The sequence below is a fragment of the Schistocerca piceifrons genome, chromosome 5, assembly GCF_021461385.2.
Source record: "Schistocerca piceifrons isolate TAMUIC-IGC-003096 chromosome 5, iqSchPice1.1, whole genome shotgun sequence".
Taxonomy (NCBI): Eukaryota; Metazoa; Arthropoda; class Insecta; order Orthoptera; family Acrididae; genus Schistocerca; species Schistocerca piceifrons.
The window spans coordinates 161,863,093-161,888,745 of NC_060142.1; the positions used below are offsets into that span (position 1 = coordinate 161,863,093).

The 25,653-nt window shown below is 44.7% G+C and overlaps 1 protein-coding gene across 1 annotated transcript in view; it reads right to left on the reverse strand.

Annotated features, from left to right (window-relative positions):
• LOC124798836 (mitoguardin) overlaps positions 1-21,782 on the reverse strand; it is a 113,265-nt gene extending 91,483 nt beyond the window's left edge. The window contains exon 1 of the mRNA XM_047262367.1: positions 21,525-21,782. Coding sequence (XP_047118323.1) covers positions 21,525-21,782 — 258 coding nt within the window. The remainder of the gene's footprint in view (positions 1-21,524) is intronic.
• Between the last annotated feature and the right edge of the window lie 3,871 nt (positions 21,783-25,653).

A 25,653-nucleotide genomic window follows, 5' to 3' on the forward strand; every position in this document is an offset into this window, starting at 1 on the left:
GAGGGAGTATTGGGCAACAACTGACTGAAACAGAGAAGAGGAACACAACAGAAGACGAAGGAATAGGATTGAGAGATGAAGTAGAGCAGATGGCAGATGATAAATAGAAATGAAGACAAGGCCCATTAGAATTCCTTGGATAACAATGACGAAAAAAGAAAACACATAATAGCAGAAAAACCAGGCACAAGGGAATTTAGACTTCTAAAAAATAAGATTGACAAAAAGATCAAAATGACTGAACAATAACAACTGAAAGACAACTGAAGGACTGTAGAAGTATGCAGACTAGCGGCAAGACAGATGTTGCACATAGGAAAACTAAGGAGACCTTTGGAGAAAAGAGTTATACGAATAATGAAAGCTCGAATGGCACGCCAGTAATAAGCAAACAAGGGAAAGCCAAAAGGTGTAAGGAATATCAAATAGAAGGGTTATACAAGGGAAATGGATTCCAAGACAATGTTATAGAAACAGAGGAAGAAGTAAATGAAGGTAGGATATGATACTGCGAAATGAATTTGGCACGACAAAACTATTCCACCTGGTGTGAAAGATTTCTGAAGTAGGCGAAATACCCACAGGCTTCAAGAAGAATGCTATAATTCCAAAAGAAGGTAGGTGATGGCAGGTGTATTACCGAATTATCAGTTAATAAGTCATGGTTGCAAGATACTGATACGAATTATTTACAGAAGAATGGGGAATCTGATAGAAGAGTCTCGGGGAAGATCAGTTTGGGTTCCGCAGAAATTTAGAAAGACGCGAGGCAATGCTAACCCTACGACTTATCTTAAAATATAAATTGAGAAAAAAACTTGTGAGAGTCGAAGGACATGAAAGGGAAACAGTAGTTGGGAAGGCAGTGAGACAGGGTTGTAGCCTGTCACCCACGTTATTCAATCTGCACACGGAGCAAGCAGTAAAGGAAATCAAGCAGAAATTTGTAAAAGGGAATCAAAGTTCAATGAAAAGAAATGAAAACTTCGAGATTTGCTGATGACAGTGTAAGTCTGAAGGAGACGGCAAAGGACGTAGAAGAGCAGTTGTAACGAAATGGATAGTGACTTGTAAGGAGATCATAAGACGAACATCAACAAAAGTAAAATGGAACTTAATCGAATTAAATTCGGCGATGCTGAGGAAATTTAGTCAGGAAGTAACACACTTAAAGAAGTAGATGAAGGACTGAAAATATGTGGGTAGGGGCGGAGAACAGACTCGGATTAGGGAGGGATATGGAAAGAAATCGACCGTGTTCTTTCAAAGGAACCGTCCCGCTGTTTGCTTTAAGCGATTTAAGGAAAACACACAAAACCTGAATATGGATTTCCGGACGAGGGTTTCAGCCTTTATCATCCATAATGCGAGACTAGTGTGCTAATTACTGCGCCACCTCGTTCGGCAGAAGTAGACGAAGTTTGTTATATGGGTAGCTAAATAGCTGATGATGACGGAAGTACGGAGGAACTACAGACTGGCATTACCAAGAGTAGCATTTCAGGAAAAAACGGAAATTTTTAACGTCAAATATCAAATTAAATGTTAAGAATTCTTCTTTTAAGGCTTCTGTGTGGAGTGTAGCCTTGCCCGTAAGCGAAACGTGGACGATCAGTAGTTCAGACAAGGAGGAAACAGGAAGGTTCAGAAATGTGATGCTACAGAAGAAGGCTGAAGATTAAATGGGTAGATCGATTAAGTGATGAGGAGGTACGGCAGAGAATGGGTGGAAGAAAAAACTTATGGTACAACTTGACATAAAAAGGGAGGCATCAAGGGCCTGTTGGTTGGTTTGGGGGAGGGGACCATCAGCGAGGTCATCGGTTCCACAGGATTAGGGAAGGATGGGCAAGGAAGTCGGCCTTGCCCTTTCAAAGGAACCATCCCGGCATTTGACTATTAATTTAGTAATGAGGGAAGCGTCGGTATTAAAAATTGTAGAGGGAGGCCAAAGCTTGAACCCAGCAAGCAGGTTCAAAGCGATGTAGGTTGCAGTAGTTATGCAGAAATGAAGAGGCTTGCACAGGATGGAATAGCATAAAGGCTGCATCAGACCAGTCTTCGGACTAAAGAGCATACCTTCTGTCATTAATTTACTTATTCATTTTCTTTTTTCCTTCTGGTTTAAATAAGCGTCAATTAGTGTCTGGATGTTCATTGAGAACTGGTCGCTTCCTTGTGGCGTTATCTGCTACCTAGCAAGGCCACTAGGTGCTTACAACGATCTCTATCATCTGGATACCTTCCAAGTCGGCGTATCAGTAGACATGTTGACCTTCTTAACTGTCCGTATACACTTGCCACGTTCTCCTTGAATCTTTTCAGAACTTCCAACTCGTCTCGGTAGTCATTGAAGCAGCGGGCTGAAAAATTTATCGAGACGAGAAATATTCTTCTCTATTATTCGTTTTACAGGCTGTCTAGTCTCTGGAAATGTTCATTGACTGAACTGCATCTCCGTAATCGATAATCGACCTAATTTAGGCGCAGAATATACTACGTCTGCAACGGATAGATAATTAATTCTACGTCTACATCTACATACACTCCTGGAAATTGAAATAAGAACACCGTGAATTCATTGTCCCAGGAAGGGGAAACTTTATTGACACATTCCTGGGGTCAGATACATCACATGATCACACTGACAGAACCACAGGCACATAGACACAGGCAACAGAGCATGCACAATGTCGGCACTAGTACAGTGTATATCCACCTTTCGCAGCAATGCAGGCTGCTATTCTCCCATGGAGACGATCGTAGAGATGCTGGATGTAGTCCTGTGGAACGGCTTGCCATGCCATTTCCACCTGGCGCCTCAGTTGGACCAGCGTTCGTGCTGGACGTGCAGACCGCGTGAGACGACGCTTCATCCAGTCCCAAACATGCTCAATGGGGGACAGATCCGGAGATCTTGCTGGCCAGGGTAGTTGACTTACACCTTCTAGAGCACGTTGGGTGGCACGGGATACATGCGGACGTGTATTGTCCTGTTGGAACAGCAAGTTCCCTTGCCGGTCTAGGAATGGTAGAACGATGGGTTCGATGACGGTTTGGATGTACAGTGCACTATTCAGTGTCCCCTCGACGATCACCAGTGGTGTACGGCCAGTGTAGGAGATCGCTCCCCACATCATGGTGCCGGGTGTTGGCCCTGTGTGCCTCGGTCGTATGCAGTCCTGATTGTGGCGCTCACCTGCACGGCGCCAAACACGCATACGACCATCATTGGCACCAAGGCAGAAGCGACTCTCATCGCTGAAGACGACACGTCTCCATTCGTCCCTCCATTCACGCCTGTCGCGACACCACTGGAGGCGGGCTGCACGATGTTGGGGCGTGAGCGGAAGACGGCCTAACGGTGTGCGGGACCGTAGCCCAGCTTCGTGGAGACGGTTGCGAATGGTCCTCGCCGATACCCCAGGAGCAACAGTGTTCCTAATTTGCTGGGAAGTGGCGGTGCGGTCCCCTACGGCACTGCGTAGGATCCTACGGTCTTGGCGTGCATCCGTGCGTCGCTGCGGTCCGGTCCCAGGTCGACGGGCACGTGCACCTTCCGCCGACCACTGGCGACAACATCGATGTACTGTGGAGACCTCACGCCCCACGTGTTGAGCAATTCGGCGGTACGTCCACCCGGCCTCCCGCATGCCCACTATACGCCCTCGCTCAAAGTCCGTCAACTGCACATACGGTTCACGTCCACGCTGTCGCGGCATGCTACCAGTGTTAAAGACTGCGATGGAGCTCCGTATGCCACGGCAAACTGGCTGACACTGACGGCGGCGGTGCACAAATGCTGCGCAGCTAGCGCCATTCGACGGCCAACACCGCGGTTCCTGGTGTGTCCGCTGTGCCGTGCGTGTGATCATTGCTTGTACAGCCCTCTCGCAGTGTCCGGAGCAAGTATGGTGGGTCTGACACACCGGTGTCAATGTGTTCTTTTTTCCATTTCCAGGAGTGTACATACTCCCCATACGGTGCGTGGCGGAGGGTACCTAGTACCACAACTAGTATCTTCTCTCCCTGTTCCACTCCCAAACAGAACGAGGAAAAAATGACTGCCCATATGCCTCTGTACGAGCCCTAATCTCACTTATCTTATCTTTGTGGTCTTTCCGCGAAATGTAAGTTGGCGGCAGTAAAATTGTACTGCAGTCAGCCTCAAATGCTGGTTCTCTAAATTTCCTCAGTAGCGATTCAAGAAAAGAACGCCTTCTTTCCTCTAGAAACTCCCACCCGAGTTCCTGAAGCATTTCCGTAACACTCGCCTGATGATCAAACCTACCAGTAACAAATGTAGCAGCCCGCCTCTGAATTGCTTCTATGTCCTCCCTCAATCCGACCTGATAGGCTCTTTCACTCAGGAAAAGATGCAATGGTCCGAAGCGTTGCGCTGTCTTCTTAAGAATTTCAATACTGTACTGTTGCCAAGTAAGTTGTGTGCCCAGGGTGACTCGATGCGCCACTATGATAGCCAGATTTCAATATCTTGATGAGCTTATGAAAGCCTATAGTGTTCTGTCTGTGGCCACCAGCTTCTAGTGAAGACGACTGTGTCATCTCCATAGATTCCTCTGGTAACGTGTAGTATCTGCGGGGGTTCCGTTGTATAGGCAGAGCACAACAACAGCTCTAGCATTATTGTTTCTTTGAACCCTGTGCCACGCCAGCCTATACATCCTTCGTATTCTCCTCCCGCTCGTACTACAAAAACTCGATCCATTGGGTACGTTGTTAATAGTTGCACTTCCCATGCTTCCCAGCGCGAAGAGCTTGTACAATAGCCCAATGTGCAGCACAATGTCTAAGGCAACGGGGATATCTCCAGGAAAATCGTGCAGCAGGATTCTTTGCTGCTCAAAGTCACTTTAACTTCTTTATCAAACAACGACACAATTGTGTGGTGAGGTGGCCTGCCCGAAAGCCGAATTGCTCCTCAAATAAGATGACTTCCAAAAGAGGCTCTGCAGACGACTGCCACACCAGTCGAGCAGTCACATGACCAGCAAGGCCGCCCAGCGGATTCAACGTAGGACGACGCACTGAATATCGCCGGCAGTTCAACAGTGATTCGTCCGATGATTACAGATGACTCTTCTGGGCTGTGTGGCCGTGGCCGAAGAAAGTTTTCGGTTCCTGACGTTTCTACCAGAGCTGTGCTGGACATCTTCGGAGGTGCTCCTGGCGACGCTGAGTCCTGACTGACAAGTCGGACGTCGGAGAGCGACGTAAATGCTATGTAAAAATGGAAATCTGTGGTAAGGTGTTATGGGACCAAACTGCTGACGTCGTCGGTCCCTAAGCTTACACACTACTTAATCTAACTTGAACTTATTTGAACTAACTTACGCTAAGGACGACACACACACACACACACACACACACACACACACACACACATGCCCGAGGGAGGACTCGAACCTCCGACGGGGGAAGCCGCACGGACCGTGACAAGACGCCCTACACCGCGCGGGGTCTAGTGGGCGTAGTCGAGTTTACACGTGATGTTCGTCAGAGAAAAACTTAATTATGGCTTGTCGCCTGTCAAGGATAAAGACTTATCTATCGATTCTGCAGAGCCACTGTCCATATATCACTGAGTTTCATGGATTCTTCTTTTGTGTTAAAATTATCACTGCGCTTATATATAGCGATTGCTTCTCTATGCAGCCGTGGCTAACAGTTTCTCATAGTAGATAAAGTTTTGGTTTCGGAAAACCTCACTTCATTATTTCTTGACCGGAAAGCATGCACTGCTACAGCTGTTTTCCCTAGTCGGCGAAGACTTTTACGTTGTTTCAGTCTTGCATTCACACTTCTCTTTGTAGTTCCAATTAGACCTTTCCATAAGTACACGGAATCTCGTACACTCCACTTTCTGACAGAGGAGAGCGTTTGTTCTTTACAGATGCGAATACTTGACATATTTGTTTAGTTCGTCTAAAAACAGAAGACGGAAAACAGAAAAGTCAGCTGCAGCAGACTACGCTCTTCAGTCCGGAAATCATGAAGTGAAGTCTTCCAGATTCAAATTTTATCTACTATGACAAACTATTATCCAAGACTATATGGATAAGCATAGTGATAATGTTAACAGAAAAGAAGAAGCCACAAAACTCAGTGGTATATGGATAATGGCTCTGCAAAATCGATATATAAGTTTTTATCCTTAGCGGGCGACAACCGATAGTTGAGTTGACAAAGATTATCTGCGTTGATTGCGCGTAAACTAGACCACGTCCACTCTACATAGTATTTCTGTCGCTCTCCGACGTCCGACTCGTTGCCAGAAGCACCTCCGAAGACGTCCAGCGCAGCTCTGGTCGAAACATCAGGAACCGAAAAGTTTCTTCGACCACGGGCGTATAATCCGGAAGACTCATCAGCAACTATGAAATCCGTTCGTGACCACCTTCACTGTACGATTCTTGATGCTTAGTGAAATGATTCAGCCCAGACGTTATTCGATGCATTCAATGACTGCACACACACTACACTTCATTCCAACGAAAGACCAGTTTCTTACAGCTGTAGCTTGTAATTTTATTTTGATGTTCATCTCTTCTTCTTCATCTTCTTCTTTATGGCCTCCGTAGGTAGCCTCTTCATGGGCTGCATTTAGTTATTTTCCTCCCATAACCTCTTCGTCATTTCCCTTCTCTTCACCTTCTCTTCTTCTGAGACCTTCAGTATCCTCTTACCTTGCGTATTCCACTAGTGACTATCTATCCTTCCCCGCTGTCGTCGTACTCCACTCAGTCTCTACTTGCTCCTCCAATTTTCCTTTCCTTCCACCTTGATGTTTATCTCATGTATGACAATCGATTTCAAGACAATACTGTTCCGTCTTCAGGCATCTGTTAGGCACGCTTCATGAATCGAATGTTGTTAGTACTCAAACTGTCGTTCCACCAAGAGAGTCGTCGATATCTACATCTACATCCATATTCCGCAAGCCACCTGACGGTGGGTGGCAGAGGGTGCTTTGAGTACCTCTATCGGTTTTCCCTTCTAAAATTTCGTTTCGACGCAGAGAGTAGAAGGTGTTCGACACGAGCTACCAAATTGTATGGCAGACTGTTATAGGCGCTCTCCTTGATGGAACAACAGTCACAGTACCTACGGCATTCGATTTATAACTCAAAGCTAAGGCGTACGTGAAGATGAGACGATATTGTTTTGAAATCGATAAATCCATTACATGCACATGAGATAAACATAAAAATAAAATAAAAAGTACATCTGTAACAAGCCTACCATTGGAATATATAAATGGCAGCTGAAAGACGTATAGAAAATCGGTACGTAGCCGACTCCACGAAAAAAAGATGGATAGCTGGTTTTAGATGGCAGTGTCCAGTATTGCGGTGCCGACCTAACAGTACATTTTCCCTGGGTGCCCATTTCGTGGTGGTGCTGTCCAGATAAACAGTTCTGTTTCACACTATCAAAATTCTACAGTCGTCTACTTGTACTGTGAACTAGGCTTCACTCTTGACAAAACAGATTCTGGCGACGAAACGTCAGTTGTCTTTTCATTCTGGATTTGTACACAAACGGCTGGTTATACATAAACAAATACCAATAGAAAATTAACAATTCTGAGTATTCGGAGTTTTAACAGCCAGACTAACTCCCAGAAATGCCTAGTAAAAAAACCATTCCCAACAAAGTAATCGTCATTTTTTATCTTCTTCATATGACCACCCACCGGCAAAGAAACTAGTAACGGAGCAACAAGTTTATAACAGCAGGATAAATGCTTCATGGATTTGTTCCGGCGTCAGATTTGTACATCATAACAAGCTTTCGACAACTTCCTCTTCATCATCGTAAAGAGTTACCCGCAGGCCGTGTAGTACTTTGCTTGCGAGGGGCGTTCAATAAGTAATGCAACACTTTTTTGTCTCGGAGATTTTCGGATGAAAAAATGTAGAATTTGCTGTTGGACGTCATGGAACATTCTCGCTTCAGCCCCTATACTTTCGCTACATTTCATTTCATTTCCTGAAGTTCCAATAGGTATTGTATTGTATGTTAACCGGGGACCTAGAAACGACGGAGAGGCTCTGTCCCCGCCGCAGTGGTCCACAACCCTACGACGACTACCGCAGTCCACCCCTCCGCCGCCCCACACCGAACTCAGGGTTATTGTGCGGTTCGGCCCCCGGTGGGTCCCCCCTCCCCAGGGAACGTCTCGCACCAGACGAGTGTAACCCCTATATTTGCGTGGTAGAGTAATGGTGGTGTACGCGTACGTGGAGAACTTGTTTGCGCAGCAGTCGCCGACGTAGTGTAACTGAGGCGGAATAAGGAGAACCAGCCCGCATTCGCCAAGGCAGATGGAAAACCGCCTAAAAACCATCCACAGATTGGCCGGTTCACCGGACCTCGACACAAATCCGCCGGGCGGCTTCGTGCCGGGGACCAGGCGCTCCTTCCCGCCCGGAAAGCCGTGCGTTAGACCGCACGGCCAACCGAGCGGGTTTCCAATAGTTGGCGGCGCCTCCAAAATGGCGTACGGAGGTGTGTTCCAAGCAGATAGCTGTCATTCAGTTTTTTTTTTTTTTGCAGAAAACCACAGCATCGCAGATGTTCATAGGTGCTTGCAAAATGTTTACGGAGACCTGGCAGTGAACAAAAGCACAGTGAGCCATTGGGCGAGGCGTCTGTCATCATAGCAACAAGGTCACTCAAACACGTCCGATCCCCTGTGTGCCGGCCCGTTGCGCACAGCTGTAGTGCCTGCAGTGTTGAAATACACACACACTATCATTCGAGCTGATCACCCTATCACAATCAAACACCTCGATGCACAACTGGATGCCTCTGTTGGTAGTGCTGACACACTCGTCCACCAGTTGGGATCTCAGAGGTGTGTGCCCACTGGGTTCCTCGCGTTCTAACGAGGGACTATAAGAAGCAACAAAGGATAATCTGTGCGGAACTGCTTGCGCGTTAACGTGGCTGATCGTAACAGTTTTTCGTCGAACATCGTCACAGGCGGTGAAAAATGCTCACAAAACTTCACTCGTACCGCTCTTCCTCATCCACCCTACAGCCCAGATTTCGTATCTTTCCACTTCCATCTGTTTGGCCCAATGAAGGATTCGCTCCCGGGATGTAGATGTGGATGATGGAGAGGTTATTCATGCAGCAAGAAGATGGTTCCGACGTCGACCAGTAGAGGCATATAGGCCGTATCAGTGAGGTAGCGTTGAAAATAGGGTTTGTAGGCAAAACAATGGGGAATAATATAGTGTACTAGAATCCTGATAAAACCAACCTGCTTTCAGAAGAAAATATGTTGCAATCCTTACTGAACGCCCCTCGTAGTTAATAACGGAAATAAGCTGCCTCAACGAGTCTGCGATCGTTGCCTATGTTTTGTGAATAAAACCCTATTCATTGCTTAATATATGTTTTTATTTATAACGCCGCTAAGGCTATTGCCATCGTTAAATCAGAGGTGAGAACTTGTAAAACAAGCTTAGTGTCATCTTGGGGTTGAAGCTCTTTTGTCCATATTTGCTTTAACAACACATATATTTTTCGATGTGGTCCGCCTTTAGCGAAACACAATTTTGTTTTTGATATTAAACATGTTTCACTGCAGTTGCAGCATCATCAGTGGGCTTCCATTTCGTGACTTTTAAACATACGGAATATTATTATTATTTTATTTATTTTTTATTTTTATCATTTGTGTGTGTGTGTGTGTGTGTGTGTGTGTGTGTGTGTGTGTGTGTGTGTGTGTAGGGGGAATGGGGTGGGGGGGGGGCTCTATAGGTTGGTGTTATCTAATAATTCTTTGTGTACAGAGAACAGAGTTCCATTGCAGACAGCTGTGTATTCATTTATTACTTGTTTTCCTTCAACTATGGATTTTTTATTTGATAGTTTTCTTCAATTATTAGTTGTTGTGGGAGGCTGTTGCTGCATATGAGAATTTTCAGGTCAATATGCATATATGATTTATGTTTCTTGTCCATAAGGTGGTCACCAAATGTGGAATGACAGCTGTTTCTTTTTACTACTCTTCTGTGTTCTGTGTATTTGGTATTAAAGTTTCTGCTCATCTTGTCTTATATAAACTGATTTGTAGGCCTGACATGTTAGTTGGTAAATACCAGATGTGTTGTGTTTGTCTGTGCTTGTGTTGGTTGTCCTTAGTTTTCTCTTAGTTTAGTTGTCTGTCCTGTAGGCTATTTTTATCCATTGTTTTTTGAGTATGTTGTTTATTCTGTGGGCTGCTTTGTTGTCGTAGGTGAGAGTGAACCACTTGTTTGTTGTTGTGGATTTTTCTTGTTCATGTTTGCTCATATGTGTGTTCTGTGTGTTTGTAAGTTGGTGAGAATGTTTTTGTTTTTGTGTGTTGGGTGTCCTTTTTAATTTTGTTTCATTTTTATGGTTCAGCTTATCTACAGTGTTTGTGTCGTATCCGTTCTCTACAGTTGTTTGTTGGATCGTCTGTAATTCATTGTTATAGTTATTTTCAGTGGTGGAGTTTTATTCAGTCTGTGTAGCATATATTGGAAGCCAGATAGTTTGTGCGCAATCGGATGATTAGAATGTTTGTGAGTGGCTGTGCTGGTGGTGGTCACTTTCCTGAATATGGAGAACTGGTGTTGGTTATTGTGGCTGTATATTGTGAGGTCAAGGAAACTTAACATTTTGTCATTTTCTGTTTCTATGGTGAATTTTATTTTTGGGTGGACTTTGTTTATATCACTGTGGAGTTGTTGGATGCCACTGGGTGTTTCTCCTAGAAGGCATATGATGTCATGTACATAAAGATACCAATATATAATCTAGTATTGTTTGGGTCTTACTATTGTTTCCAATATTTTATTTTCAATGAGATTGAGAAAAATGTTGGCTAGGAGTCCACTGACTGGTGACCCCATTGGAAGCCCATCTTTTTGTGAGTAGAACTGACTGTCAAATGAGAAATAGTTTTGCTTTATGATTAGTTTTAGACTGCTAGCTATTTCTTTTATGTGGGGTTTGGGAATTTCTGCCTGTTATTCTAATTGTTGTTTGATGATGTTGATGGTTTTTGTGATGGCGGTATTGATTTACATGGATGTGATGTCAAATGATGTGAGTATGGCTGTTGTTGATATGTTGATGTGTTTGTTTTTTGTATCAGGTATTTGGTTTTGTGCATGCTTCTGTTATTTGTGTACATGTAATGTTTCTGTGAGTATGTGTGCATTTCTCTGGCTAAGTGATATGTGGGTGTACTTCTGAAATTGACAACGGGGCGTATCGCAATGCCGTCCTTGTGGAGTTTTAGTAGATTGTTCATTGTGGGTACTTGGGGATTGTTTTGTTTCAGCCATTTAGCTTTCTGATTTGTAAATATGTGTGAATTATGTTTTTGAAGCGTTAGTATGTTTTTCAGGTATATTTGTGTTGGGTCGCTGGTTGGCTTTGTTATGTTATTGTCTCACAGAAATTTTAAGGTTTTACTTTTGTATTCATCCTGTTTTATTATTATCGTGGTGCTGCCCTTGTCTGATCTCGTAATGAGTGCCTCATTGTTTTTGAGATTGTTCTTTATTTTTCTGCAGGTTTTTTCTTCTTCAGTTTTTCTTCCTGTCAATATGTTGTTTTTGTTTTCCTTTATTATGCATCTTATTTCTTCAGCAACTAATTCTCTTGTCTGACCTTGGGTTATTATTTCTTTCTTGTTGTTTTATGATGTATTCACTTTCTGTGATAAGATTCTCCACTGTTTTGTGTGTAATGTGTGTGTTGACATTGTATTTTGGGCCTTTTTGTAGAAAATTTATTTCTTAGTTAGTTAGTTGCGCATCAGTTAAGCTGACCAGATGTTTGCAGAATGTGTGGTTTGTTTCCTTTCTACTTTTATGTTCAAAATGGCTCTGAGCACTATGGGACTTAACATCTAAGGTCATCAGTCCCCTAGAACTTAGAACTGCGTAAACCTAACTAACCTAAGGACATCACACACATCCATGCCCGAGGCTGGATTCGAACCTGCGACCTTAGCGGTCGCGCTGTTCCAGACTGAAGTACCTAGAACCGCACGGCCATACTGGCCGGCCTACTTTTATGTATAATGACTTCATTTTGTTTTGTTTTAAAAGAGTGTTTAGTTTTTGTCGTCGTTTATTCCATTTTGATTTTATTTGTGTTTCTGTACTTTGTTTGACTGTATTCATGATATAATTAAATACTTCAGAGATTTTGATGTGATTTCCCAGTTCCAGGTGAATTTTGAATAGTTCAACGTTGAGTTCCTGCTTTTTTGTATGTAAGAATCTAATTCTCGCTTCAGCCACTCAACGTCGGCTCTGTGTTTGGCATGTCGGGCTGCAGGTAACATACTGTTTACATTAACATGTATATGGTTAGGTATTAGGTTATGTGAAAGACAAATTCTGTTGAATTTTATATTAAAAACAGTTTGATGTAACTTGGCTGTGGTCTTCCGGAATTTGTTGTAGAGCTTGCTCGTAAATGGCTGGCAAAAAAAATGGCTCTGAGCACTATGGGACTTAACATCTGTGGTCATCAGTCCCCTAGAACTTAGAACTACTTAAACCTAACTAACCTAAGGACATCACACACATCCATGCCCGAGGCAGGATTCGAACCTGCGACCGTAGCAGTCGCGCGGTTCCGGACTGAGCGCCTAGAACCGCTAGACCGCCGCGGCCGGCAATGGCTGGCAGGGCGTCGAAATAGTCATCTTGGGGCTGAAGTTCTTTTTTCCATGTTTGCTTTAACAATACGTATGTTTTTGGACAGGGTCCGCCTTTAGCAAAACACAATTTTGTTTTTTACCCCAAACATGTTTCACTGCACTTGCAGCATCATCAGTGGGCTTTTATTTTAAGACTGTTAAACATACGGAATATTCTTTACTGTTTGTATACATGTAAATATTAGTTTTAAAATCGTAATTACAGATTTTCGAAGAAACACACAAAATTATGAATTCATACCTTTTTACAACATGGTGTGATTTTCCTGAAGTGTTATGTTTTTACAGTGACTGATTTCTTTCACAGTTTGTCATCTACATCCATATACAACTTAATGTAGGTCAATTATTTAAGCAAAAAATTACGATTTGGAACCAGTTATGTGCAAGATTTGTGTGTGTGTGTGTGTGTGTGTGTGTGTGTGTGTGTGTGTGTGTGTGTGTGTGTGACTAAAAAGTAAAAAAAAAAAATTAAAAAATAAAAGGATACTGACACAAAGTTGTTTTACATGGTCTAACTTCTGATTTGATTATGGCCGGTAGCCGAAATTACGTTATAAATAAAGACATACACAGAGTGATACAAACGGTTTTATTCACAAAACTTTATTTGGTTGGCCGAAGTATGTCATGGAGACATTTCGAAGTCGCGGAACTTACATATGCTACCAGAGATTATGTTTGTTTCTATGATTTAAAAACGCAGGCAGCAATGCCCATTTCGTTAGACGATGGAAGACTCAGCTTATTACCGAGCGAGGTGGCTCAGTGGTAAGCACACTGGTCTTGCATTCGGGAGGACGACGGTTCAATCCCACGTCCGGCCACCCTGATTTAGGTTTTCCGTGATTTGCCTAAATCACTCGAAGCAAATGCCGGGATGGTTCCTTTGAAAGGGCACAGCTGACTTCCTTCCCCATCCTTCCCTAATCCGATGAGACCGATGACCTCGCTGTTTGGTCTCTTCCCCCAAACCAACCCAACCCCCCCTCCCCCCCACCCCTACCCAGCTTATTTCTCTGTTGCCTTGCAATATCAGCGACCTGTAACCACGCACCACTTAGAGTCTAGCCGATCTGGTGGTTAAAGTTATTGTCGCACACTTTGATCTCAACGCTTGCTTTGAGACTGAATCTCTTTAAGTATATGTAAATCTGAGACGAGTAAAAAAACTATTAAACATTTATCCGAGCATGTCACCTCGAAAAACTATGTTCGCACATACTGGGTTATTCGTAAGTACCTCCAGGATTTCTGAAAACCACAAGACATCTACAGGATGACTACCAGATACACAGAAAAATGACACACGTCACTGGATAGAAATTCTCTCCAATTTTTGATTCGAAATATGTGCTGTGGCATAACTGCAGAATGCACCACTAGCAGGCAGGCGTGTCAGACAAATCATCGACTCCATATTGTTGCAGCGAATTAGTTCACGCTTGCAGATAGGCAATCTAAAGAACAGGTTTCCAAAGCGGGCTGACTTCCTTGCGCCTTCCTGGGCAGCAGCAACTACGTCAATGAAATGCACGCACGTATCCTTCCGCTTATATTGGCGTTTGCAGTATGACGAACAGTGTCCGTACTAAGTATCAGCAACGAGAGTTAAAAATTATCACTCCACTGAATCTGTCTACAATGCTGGAGATGAAAATTAGTACTCCTGCGAAGAAGACGTCAATTTTGATCCGATGACAGCATATGCCACCTGGGGGATAGTAAATGTATTGACAATGGTTCTAGCATCGTCCACCAATAGATAGCGTATTGACGTAGCTACCAGAGCACCATCTGTGTCCGCTCTTTAACAGGGAAAGCTCACAGCCAGAAAGATCAGTGTGGTGCAAACATGTGAAGCAAGCAGGCAACTTGCCAAGGAGACGCAGTAGTGGTTCCTTCAGCCAGCAGAGCGAGTTTGAAAGGGGTCAAATTGTGGCCTTCGAGTGGTGGGACGGTGCTTTCGGAGATCTGCCACACAAGTTAGCCGTGCTGCATCAGTTGTGCAACGATGCTGAAACCAGTGGCCACGTGAACATTCGCAAACTCGTAGACGCGGTTTTGGACGTAAGAGCAGCACAGACACCCGCCAGGATCGCCGTATTGTAATGGAAGCAATGTCAGATTATACAGCTACGCCAACACAGAGATTAGCAGTGGGACTACGGATACGCACACCTCTATCCCGTCTCCCACTAATGCCAGAGCATCGACGTGTATCGCTTGACAGGTGTCGTCAGAGGATCATCTGGAAGATGGAATGGCGCTCAGTGGTTTTCACTGATGAAAGCAGGTTATGCTTGCACGCAAGTGACGGTCTTTGTGGGTACGACGTAGACCTATTGAGCGCTGTCTCGCAGAGTGCTTTTTTCCATGAGAAATTGGTCCCACCCCAAGAGTGGTCTGGGCTGCGATAAGCCACAACTATCGTTCACATGTCGTGTTTCTGGAGCGAATGCTAATCGGCACTCGGTTTGTGCAGAATGTTGTCAGACCCGTTCTTTTGCCCATTCATTCAACAAATGGTGATGTGTTGTTCCAACATGATAATATTTCCCACACAGTGTCCATGAAACTCAATGTGCTCTACAAGACATGCAATAATATTATCTTGGAACTCTTCCATTTGGTCCGTGTTTGCAAAGAAAAACAGTAATATCAGAATTGAGTCCGCCTTGATGCAAAACACCTTGTTATTCGTTTGTTTCTTTATTATCCCAAACTAGTTTCGGCGACAAATATCACCATCATCAGTGGTTTTTTTTAATCTAAAACATGCAGAAAATGGTAAGGTTGTACAAACACAGTAAAACATTATTACATTTTTACAAATCGTCTTTTGAAATATACACTCCTGGAAATGGAAAAAAGAACACATTGACACCGGTGTGTCAGACCCACCATACTTGCTCCGGACACTGCGAGAGGGCTGTACAAGCAAAGATCACACGCACGGCACAGCGGACACACCAGGAACCGCGGTGTTGGCCGTCGAATGGCGCTAGCTGCGCAGCATTTGTGCACCGCCGCCATCAGTGTCAGCCAGTTTGCCGTGGCATACGGAGCTCCATCGCAGTCTTTAACACTGGTAGCATGCCGCGACAGCGTGGACGTGAACCGTATGTGCAGTTGACGGACTTTGAGCGAGGGCGTATAGTGGGCATGCGGGAGGCCGGGTGGACGTACCGCCGAATTGCTCAACACGTGGGGCGTGAGGTCTCCACAGTACATCGATGTTGTCGCCAGTGGTCGGCGGAAGGTGCACGTGCCCGTCGACCTGGGACCGGACCGCAGCGACGCACGGATGCACGCCAAGACCGTAGGATCCTACGCAGTGCCGTAGGGGACCGCACCGCCACTTCCCAGCAAATTAGGGACACTGTTGCTCCTGGGGTATCGGCGAGGACCATTCGCAACCGTCTCCATGAGGCTGGGCTACGGTCCCGCACACCGTTAGGCCGTCTTCCGCTCACGCCCCAACATCGTGCAGCCCGCCTCCAGTGGTGTCGCGACAGGCGTGAATGGAGGGACGAATGGAGACGTGTCGTCTTCAGCGATGAGAGTCGCTTCTGCCTTGGTGCCAATGATGGTCGTATGCGTGTTTGGCGCCGTGCAGGTGAGCGCCACAATCAGGACTGCATACGACCGAGGCACACAGGGCCAACACCCGGCATCATGGTGTGGGGAGCGATCTCCTACACTGGCCGTACACCACTGGTGATCGTCGAGGGGACACTGAATAGTGCACGGTACATCCAAACCGTCATCGAACCCATCGTTCTACCATTCCTAGACCGGCAAGGGAACTTGCTGTTCCAACAGGACAATGCACGTCCGCATGTATCCCGTGCCACCCAACGTGCTGTAGAAGGTGTAAGTCAACTACCCTGGCCAGCAAGATCTCCGGATCTGTCCCCCATTGAGCATGTTTGGGACTGGATGAAGCGTCGTCTCACGCGGTCTGCACGTCCAGCACGAACGCTGGTCCAACTGAGGCGCCAGGTGGAAATGGCATGGCAAGCCGTTCCACAGGACTACATCCAGCATCTCTACGATCGTCTCCATGGGAGAATAGCAGCCTGCATTGCTGCGAAAGGTGGATATACACTGTACTAGTGCCGACATTGTGCATGCTCTATTGCCTGTGTCTATGTGCCTGTGGTTCTGTCAGTGTGATCATGTGATTTATCTGACCCCAGGAATGTGTCAATAAAGTTTCCCCTTCCTGGGACAATGAATTCACGGTGTTCTTATTTCAATTTCCAGGAGTGTAGTTTTATATTGATACTTTCCTACTACCTTATTTATTGTATGTTACAGCATGTTTTAAGCAATTACTGGCGCTCTTTGTGACATATTTTCTGTGCTCTTTCTTTTCTGTTGCCACCTTTTTACTTAGCGAACATCATGTCATCTGCAACCATGTGACGGCTGTCAGTAAACAGATACTAAAAGGTGAACTTTGTACGTCAGCAGTGTATACTTGGGTTTGTGGTAATGTTGTGGAAACCAGTTATTTTGGTGTGTATTGAGCTGTTGCTTAACTATTCGTGTACTCACGTTCGTTGGATGGTATGTGGCTACTTTTTACACAGAAAAACAAAACTTCTGCACTTTGTTTCTGATCCAGAATATTACGCCATCTTGCTGTTCAGGTGTGTCGCGAGAGACGTATCGCATGTGGCGAGAAAGGCTATGAAAAACTGTAGCGTGAATTACGACGACTTCTGTTCATTATTTATGTCTCTGTGTGTGATGGGGTAATGGTTCTTTTGCGTGTGTGTGGTTTCTGTTGTGTGTCCGTGGTCAGACATGCAGCAAGTTCCCTGGCCAATATGATCTCTGGACTTGTCTCCAATCGAGCACGTGTGGGATATGATTGGACGAGAAGTGACAAGCGTGACTCATCAACCAATAACTCTTACAGAACTACGTGAACAGGTCGGGCGGCGTGGAATAACGTATCCCAGGGTAATATTCGCTATTTGTTCGATCGACTGGATGCCACTCAGCGGTGCATTGCCGCCTGTGGAGGCTACACCACGTATCCAAAAATGGTTCAAATGGCTCTCAGCACTATGGGGCTTAACATCTGAGGTCGTCAGTTCCCTAGAACTTAGAACTACTTAAACCTAACCAACCTAAGGACCTCACACACGTCCATGGCCGAGGCAGGATTCGAACCTGCGACCGTAGCGATCGCGCGGTTCCAGACTGAAGCGCCTAGAACCACTCGGCCACTCAGGCCGGCACCACGTATTAATATGGGTGTTTCAGCATGGGTCGATACCTCGTACTTCAGCACCACTTGTGCTACTGATCTGTAAATGAAAACATTTCATGTGCTCCATATGCATTGCTGCAGCAATAAATCTTGAGTGGAAGGAAACCTCTAAAAGGGTATATTCATTTTTTCCAGACTGTATTTTCTATATATCTTCTGGTTTTCAAACAATCGTCTCCTGAAACATGGAGGACTTACAAATAACCCTGTATAATACGAGTAGTTGTCTGAAGATACTGAACATGCCGCAGACTTTCGGGCATTACACGGGGGAGACCAGAGCGGCTTAGACCGAGTGGACGCTGTGCATCTACATCTACATCTACATGAATACTCTGCAAATCACATTTAAGTGCCTGGCAGAGGGTTCATCGAACCACCTTCACAATTCTCTATTATTCCAATTTCGTATAGCGCGAGGAAAGAATGAACACCTACATCTTTCCGTACGAGCTCTGGCTGGCTCCGAGCACTATGGGACTTAACATCAGAGGTCATCAATCCCCTAGAACTTGGAACTACTTAAACCTAATTAACCTAAGGACATCACACACATCAATGCCCGAGGCAGGATTCGAACCTGCGACCGTAGCGATGGCGCGGTTCCAGACTGAAGCGCCAAGAACCGCTCAGCCACTTCGGCCGGCCCGTACGAGCTCTGATTTCCCTTATTTTATCTTGGTGATAATTCCTCCCTATGTAAGTCAGTGTCAACAAAATATTTTCGCATTCGGAGAAGAAAGTTGGTGATTGGAATTTCGGGAGAAGATTCCGTCGCAGCGAAAAACGCCTTTCTTTTAATGATGTCCAGCCCAAATCCCGTATCATTTGTGTGACACTCTCTCTCATATTTCGCGATAATACAAAACGTGCTGCCTTTCTTTGAACTTTTTTCGATGTACTCCGTCAGTCCTACCTGGTAAGGATCCCATACCGCGCAGCAGTATTCTAAAAGAGGACGGACAAGCGTGGTGTAGGCAGTCTCCTTAGTAGGTCTGTTACATTTTCTAAGTGTCGTGCCAATAAAACGCAGCCTTTGGTTAGCCTTCCCCACAACATTTTCTATGTGTTCGTTCCAATTTAAGTTGTTCGTAATTGTAATACCTAGGTATTTAGTTGAATTTACGGCTTTCAGATTAGACTGATTTATCGTGTAACCGAAGTTTAACGAGTTCCTTTTGGTACTCATGAGGATGACCTCACACTTTTCGTTATTTAGAGTCAACTGCCACTTTTCGCACCATTCAGATTTCTTTTCTAAATCGTTTTGCAGTTTGTTTTGGTCTTCTGATGACTTTATTAGTCGATAAACGACAGCGTCATCTGCAAACAACCGAAGACGGCTGCTCGGATTGTCTCCCAAATCGTTCATATAGATAAGGAACAGCAAAGGGCCTATAACACTACCTTGGGGAACGCCAGAAATGGCTTCTGTTTTACTCGATGACTTTCCGTCAATTACTACGAACTGTGACCTCTCTCACAGGAAATCAGAAATCTAGTCACATAACTTGTAAAGCTATTGTAAATATAATACTGCCATTAATCTGTATATTTTAAAATCTTTTTTTGTTCCATAATAATTTTGAAAAATTAAGAAAATACTAAACGAGAGTAAGCTTTTGTTAAGTGTAGTTTATCTATTTAAAATAACCTCTTTGACGTAGGTGGAATAAATGTGTTAAAATATATTTTGTAAATAATTAGGTAATATGTCAAGTAGAACTGTAATTAATTATGTCAATTTTGTATGTATATGCTGTTATGCAATTGTAGATGGTTCATACTTTGGTTTTTTGTAAGCAGAAGTGTAAATTAAAAGGTGTAGGGATCATAGGTGGAACAGAACTCCGTTCTGTGGTGGAATGGAAAAGGTGGTGGGGCGCGCAAGTGAGATTTGGCGCGCAGGTGGCTCGTACAGTCGGTAGCTGCCCTGCAAGTAGTGAACACGCATTACGTTGGTCAAGCACTAGAGGCCACGAATTTACCTGCAAGACTGGGTTTTCGGCCTCGGACGTGTCCTACATGATTGGCGCAGTACGGCAATAAATTAATAGCTCAGAAATTTGCAATTTTATCGTCGCCACCAAGAGGAACCCAGAGCTACGTACATCAAGAGCCGTACCTGCGCAATGTTACTACACAGCACCGCCTCACGCCACCTTCGACATCAGTAACAGGCAAAGTACTTTATTTAGAAGTGTATCACAGTATGAACCATCCATCTTCAATCAGTGGAATGTAAGTGTTAAATGTACCTTTGTGTTTAACCGTGATTTTCCTATGTCATTTACCTCAGTAGGGTCCTTACGTAAACGACTTTATTCCGAGTATCCTGATGTTTATTGAAGCTTGAATAATAGTAAATTACTGGTAAGAGTACTGTTTTGGTAGTAAATTCTGAAAATCATTATTAAATACTAAAGTTTGCACGTATCAGTTTAAGGGCCACCGCTTTGCGTGGCCATGAGGATAAATTTTCAATAGTATTTCTGAAAGTAAAGTAACATAATTGTTTAACTACAACAATCTTAACAGTAATTGTTCATGTTGCTTCTCCATGTCAAAGAAAGCCAGACAAATATTGATGTTAGTAAAACGTTAACAAATAATAGTCCTAAAGAAATGAAATTTAGTTGTGTTAAATAGTAGTTTTGGTCATATGAATGATAGCTGTAAGTTTAATATTTTTTTTGTATCCTTGTTGAAATATATGTGTTTTCTTTAAATAATTACTGGAGTGTAGTGATATATTCCATAAGTAACAGAAAGTGGGATTAATAGTACTTACTGCCAAGTGACCATAGTAAGTGAAAGTAGTTACTTATTCAGTGTCGAAAATCGACTTCATCTTGTTGTGTAGACACTGTGCCCGATTTGGGCTGGCGGCCGTTTTATTAAGCGAAACAGTTTATTGTTATAACAGGCTTTGTCTGATAAAAGGTTTACAAAAGTAATTATTCTCACTGCTTTTCCCCCCAAACTGTATGATTCGGAGAAAAATAGTTCGATACTTTCCCATTGGGTTGAACACGGTTAAAATCTCTCTCCGAGAGTCGATGGTTTGGAGTGTTAGTGCTGCGTGGTTTTGTGGTGGTGTTCCTGCCGCTACTTACTGCACAGTTCTGACATTCCGAAATGCGGATCTTCCGTCTTTATGGTGATAGAACTTACAACGTTCTGGTACCGCATTGACGGGAACGCGAAAGTACCGTTGCAAACTGAGGCGATATTCCATAAGCACGCAATCTTACTACGAGCCGCTTGTGTGGTACAGTGTCAAAAGCCTTCCGGAAATCGAGGAATGCGAAATCGATCAGAAATCCCTTGTCAACAGCACTCTGCACTTCATGTGAATAAAGAGCTAGTAATGTTTCACAGGAACGACGTTTCCTAAAGCCATGTTGACTGTGTGTCAATAGGCCGTTTCCTTCGAGGTAATTCGTAATGTTCGAATAAATGGCACGGAGAGACAGAGACTGGCAGGCGGCGCACCTGGTCGAGGAACATGGTCTCGCTGTCGGCCTGGAGGCGGTAGGCGGCGTCCAGCAGCTGCTGGAGCTCCCGCGCGAACTCCGCCTCCTCCTGCGAGGGCAGCGCCAGCGGCCCGCCCCCGCCGCCGCGCTCCACCGTGTAGGCAGCCAGCGCGTCCTCCCAGTACGACACCGCCGTGTCCAGCGCCTCCATGCCTGTAAACAACAACAACAACATAATACAGTCGCTCAGTCTCTTTGGCCATACACTACTGGCCATTACAATTGCTACACCAAGAAGAAATCCAGATAATAAACGGGTATTCATTGGACAAATGTATTATACTAGAACTGACATCTGATTACTTTTTCACGCAACTTGGGTGCGTAGATCCTGAGAAATCAGTACCCAGAACAACCACCTCAGGCCGTAATAACGGCCTTGATACGCCTAAGCATTAAGTCAAACAGAGCTTGGATGGCGTGTACAGGTAAAGCTGCCAATACAGCTTCAACACGATACCAGAGTTCATCAAGAGTAGTGACTGCCGTATTGTGACGAGCCAGTTGCTCGGCCACCATTGACCAGACGTTTTCAATTGGTGAGAGGTCTGGAGAATGTGCTGGCCAGGGCAGCAGTCGAACATTTTCTGTATCGAGAAAGGCCCGTACAAGACCTGCAACATGCGGTCGTGCACTATCCTGCTGAAATGTAGGGTTTCGCAGGGATCGAATGAAGGGTAGAGCCAGAGGTCGTAACACATCTGAAATGTAACGTTCACTGTTCAAAGTGCCGTCAATGCGAACAAGAGGTGACCGAGCCGTGTAACCAATGGCACACCATACCATCACGCCGGGTGATAGGCCAGTAAGGCGATGACGAATACATGCTTCCAATGTGCGTTCAGCGCGATGTCGCCAAACACGGATGCGACCATCATGATGCTGTAAAGAGAACCTGCATTCATCCGAAAAAATGACGTTTTGCCATTCGTGCACCCAGGTTCGTCGTTGAGTACACCATCGCAGGCGCTCCTGTCTGTGACGCAGCGTCAAGGGTAACCGCAGCCATTGTCTCCGAGCTGATAGTCCATGCTGCTGCAAACGTCGTCGAACTGTTCGTGCAGATGGTTGTTGTCTTGCAAACGTCTCCATCTGTTGACTCAGGGATCGAGACGTGGCTGCACGATCCGTTACAGCCGTGCGGATAAGATGCCTGTCATCTCGACTGCTAGTGATACGCGGCCGGTGGAATCCAGCACGGCGTTCCATGCCGGCCGCGGTGGTCTAGCGGTTCTGGCGCTGCAGTCCGGAACCGCGGGACTGCTACGGTCGCAGGTTCGAATCCTGCCTCGGGCATGGGTGTGTGTGATGTCCTTTGGTTAGTTAGGTTTAAGTAGTTCTAAGTTCTAGGGGACTTATGACCTAGGATGTTGAGTCCCATAGTGCTCAGAGCCATTTGAACCACGGCGTTCCATATTACTCTCCTGAACCCACCGATTCCATATTCTGATAACAGTCATTGGATCTCGACCAACGTGAGCAGCAATGTTGCGATAAGATAAACCTCAATTGCGATAGGCTACAATCCGACCTTTATCAAAGTCGGAAACGTGATGGTACGCATTTTTCCTCATTACACGAGGCATCACAACAACGTTTCACCAGGCAACGCCGGTCAACTGCTGTCTGTGTATGAGAAATCGGTTGGAAACTTTCCTCATGTCAGCACGTTGTAGGTGTCGCCACCCGCGCCAACCTTGTGTGAATGCTCTGAAAAGCTAATCATTTGCATATCACAGCATCTTCTTCCTGCCGATTAAATTTCGCGTCTGTAGCACGTCATCTTCTTGGTGTAGCAATTTTAATGGCCAGTAGTGTATTAGTACTTTCATCAACATCGTATCCAGTGAAGTAGTTACACCGCTCAATCTCCTCTTTCACTTTTTACTCTTAACACGTGTTCGCACAACAAGAAACTTTCTTTGTACCTTGCTTCGCAATACACAGGTCCCTTCCCATCACTCTTACATGGATTCCCAATAAAATCCGAAAACACATCTGAGTTTACTCCCACACTACCTGGGAACCATACCGAGATTTGATGCATTCACGAATCTGAAGGTACCCACTAATCTTTGAATATCCCAGCGATGTAGAGGGTTGAAACTTGAGTAGTGACAACTATTTATTTACAACTTATACAATGTAGATATAATTTTTTTGATAATGTGGGGTCATAGTCATAATATTTTTTTTTAAGTCAGTACCGCCATTAAACTGTTGTTTATTTGCAGTGTTACATTTACACTTACACAATCATGATTTCGGCTTCAAAGTGCCATTATCAAGTGTTTTAAGTGTTATACAGTGCCTAAGATGGCATACTGTAGTATTATAAATACGATAGTATGCCATCTTATCCACTGTATAACACTTAAAACACTTGATAATGGCACTCTGAAGCCGAAATCATGATTGTGTAAGTGTAACTGTAACACTTCAAATAAACAACAGTCTAATGGCGGTACTGACTATAAAGAGACAAAGTAGATACATGTCTCGAACTTTTACTCTCCTTCAAAGTAACCGCCATTGTGGATAACCCGTTGCCAGCAATGTGGAAGTCGTAGGACATCCGTAGCAGCGCCAGTTGTGTGAATAGTTAGAAAGGAGCGGTCAATCGCCCAACCAGTCTTTGCAATAGTTATGAAGCGAATGCCTTAAGAGTTGCTTTGAATTTAGGAATCAACTACAAGTCACAGTGGCTTAAGTCCAGTGAGCGTTGTGGGTGGTACAACACTTCCCAGCCCCATCGAAAAAATCAGTCACAGAAACTTCCTGGCAGATTAAAACTGTGTGCCGGACCGAGACTCGAACTCGGGACTTTTGCCTTTCGCGGGCAAGTGCTCTACCAACTAAGTTACCCAAGCACGACTCACGCCCCGTCCTCACAGCTTTACTTCCGCCAGTACCTCGTCTCCTACTTTCCAAACTTCACAGAGTGTGAGGACGGGCCGTGAGTAGTGCTTGGGTAGCTCAGTTGGTAGAGCACTTGCCCGCGAAAGGCAAAGGTCCCGAGTTCGAGTCTCGGTCCGGCACACAGTTTTAATCTGCCAGGAAGTTTCATATTAGCGCACACTCCTCTGTAGAGTGAAAATCTCATTCTGAAATCAGTCACAACTTGCGCTATACGCATCCGAGCATTTCCCTGAAAAATGGTGGGCGGTTCCTGCAGAAACTGTTACCGCTTCTTTCTCTCAGTTCGTCGCAGTCTGTGTACCAGAAATGAACAGCTTAGACGAAAAAGCGCCGACACTTTCTGCCCTTCATTGTGCAAGACAACGCTCGGGCGTATATGGCGCAAATTGTGACTGATTCGTTCGATCTATGGGCCTGGGAAGTGCTGTACCACCTACCACACTCCTCGGACTTAAGTCCTTGTGAGTTCCACTTGATTCATAAATCGAAGGAAACACTTCGTGGCCTTTTAGAGAGTCGGCGGATCACAGACAGCTCCACTAGAACTATCACACACCTGACGCTACTAAGGGTATCCTAGGACTTCAACATCGCTGGCCACGGATTATACACAATACTGGTGACTACTGTTACGAACAGAAACATTTTGAAACATGTAATTATTTTGTGGAAGTTGTACGAAAGTAGTTGCCACTATTAAAGTTTCAACCCTCGTAATTAATGAATATCCGCTTCATTTGCTAAAAAAGTTATTTATTTTTCTCGGCGGTCGGTTTCAGCTTTCACACTAACTGATCAACAGTATCCAGACACCCGTATGTAATACGAAACTGACCACAACATGTCACGAGAGGCGGACCCTCCAGTACGAAAAAATTCGGGAAGTATTGCGTTCTCAGTAGAGAAGAAGTAAAAGCAGAATGGTTCGGTCAGGAGAGATTAGTGACAACATGATCTAGTAGTCTGAGTAACTCACGACATTCGCTTCAGAACTGTTACAGATACTTCTTGGGCAACAGACAGCTCCACTCTATCAACACTTCTGGCGCTGCTAAGGGTATCCTACGACTTCCACATCGTTGGCAACGAGTTATACATTTTAATCTTATACTCAGAATTAGATTTATAAAGAGCTATGTTTAGTCAGTACTTATGTATGGCGTGGAAAG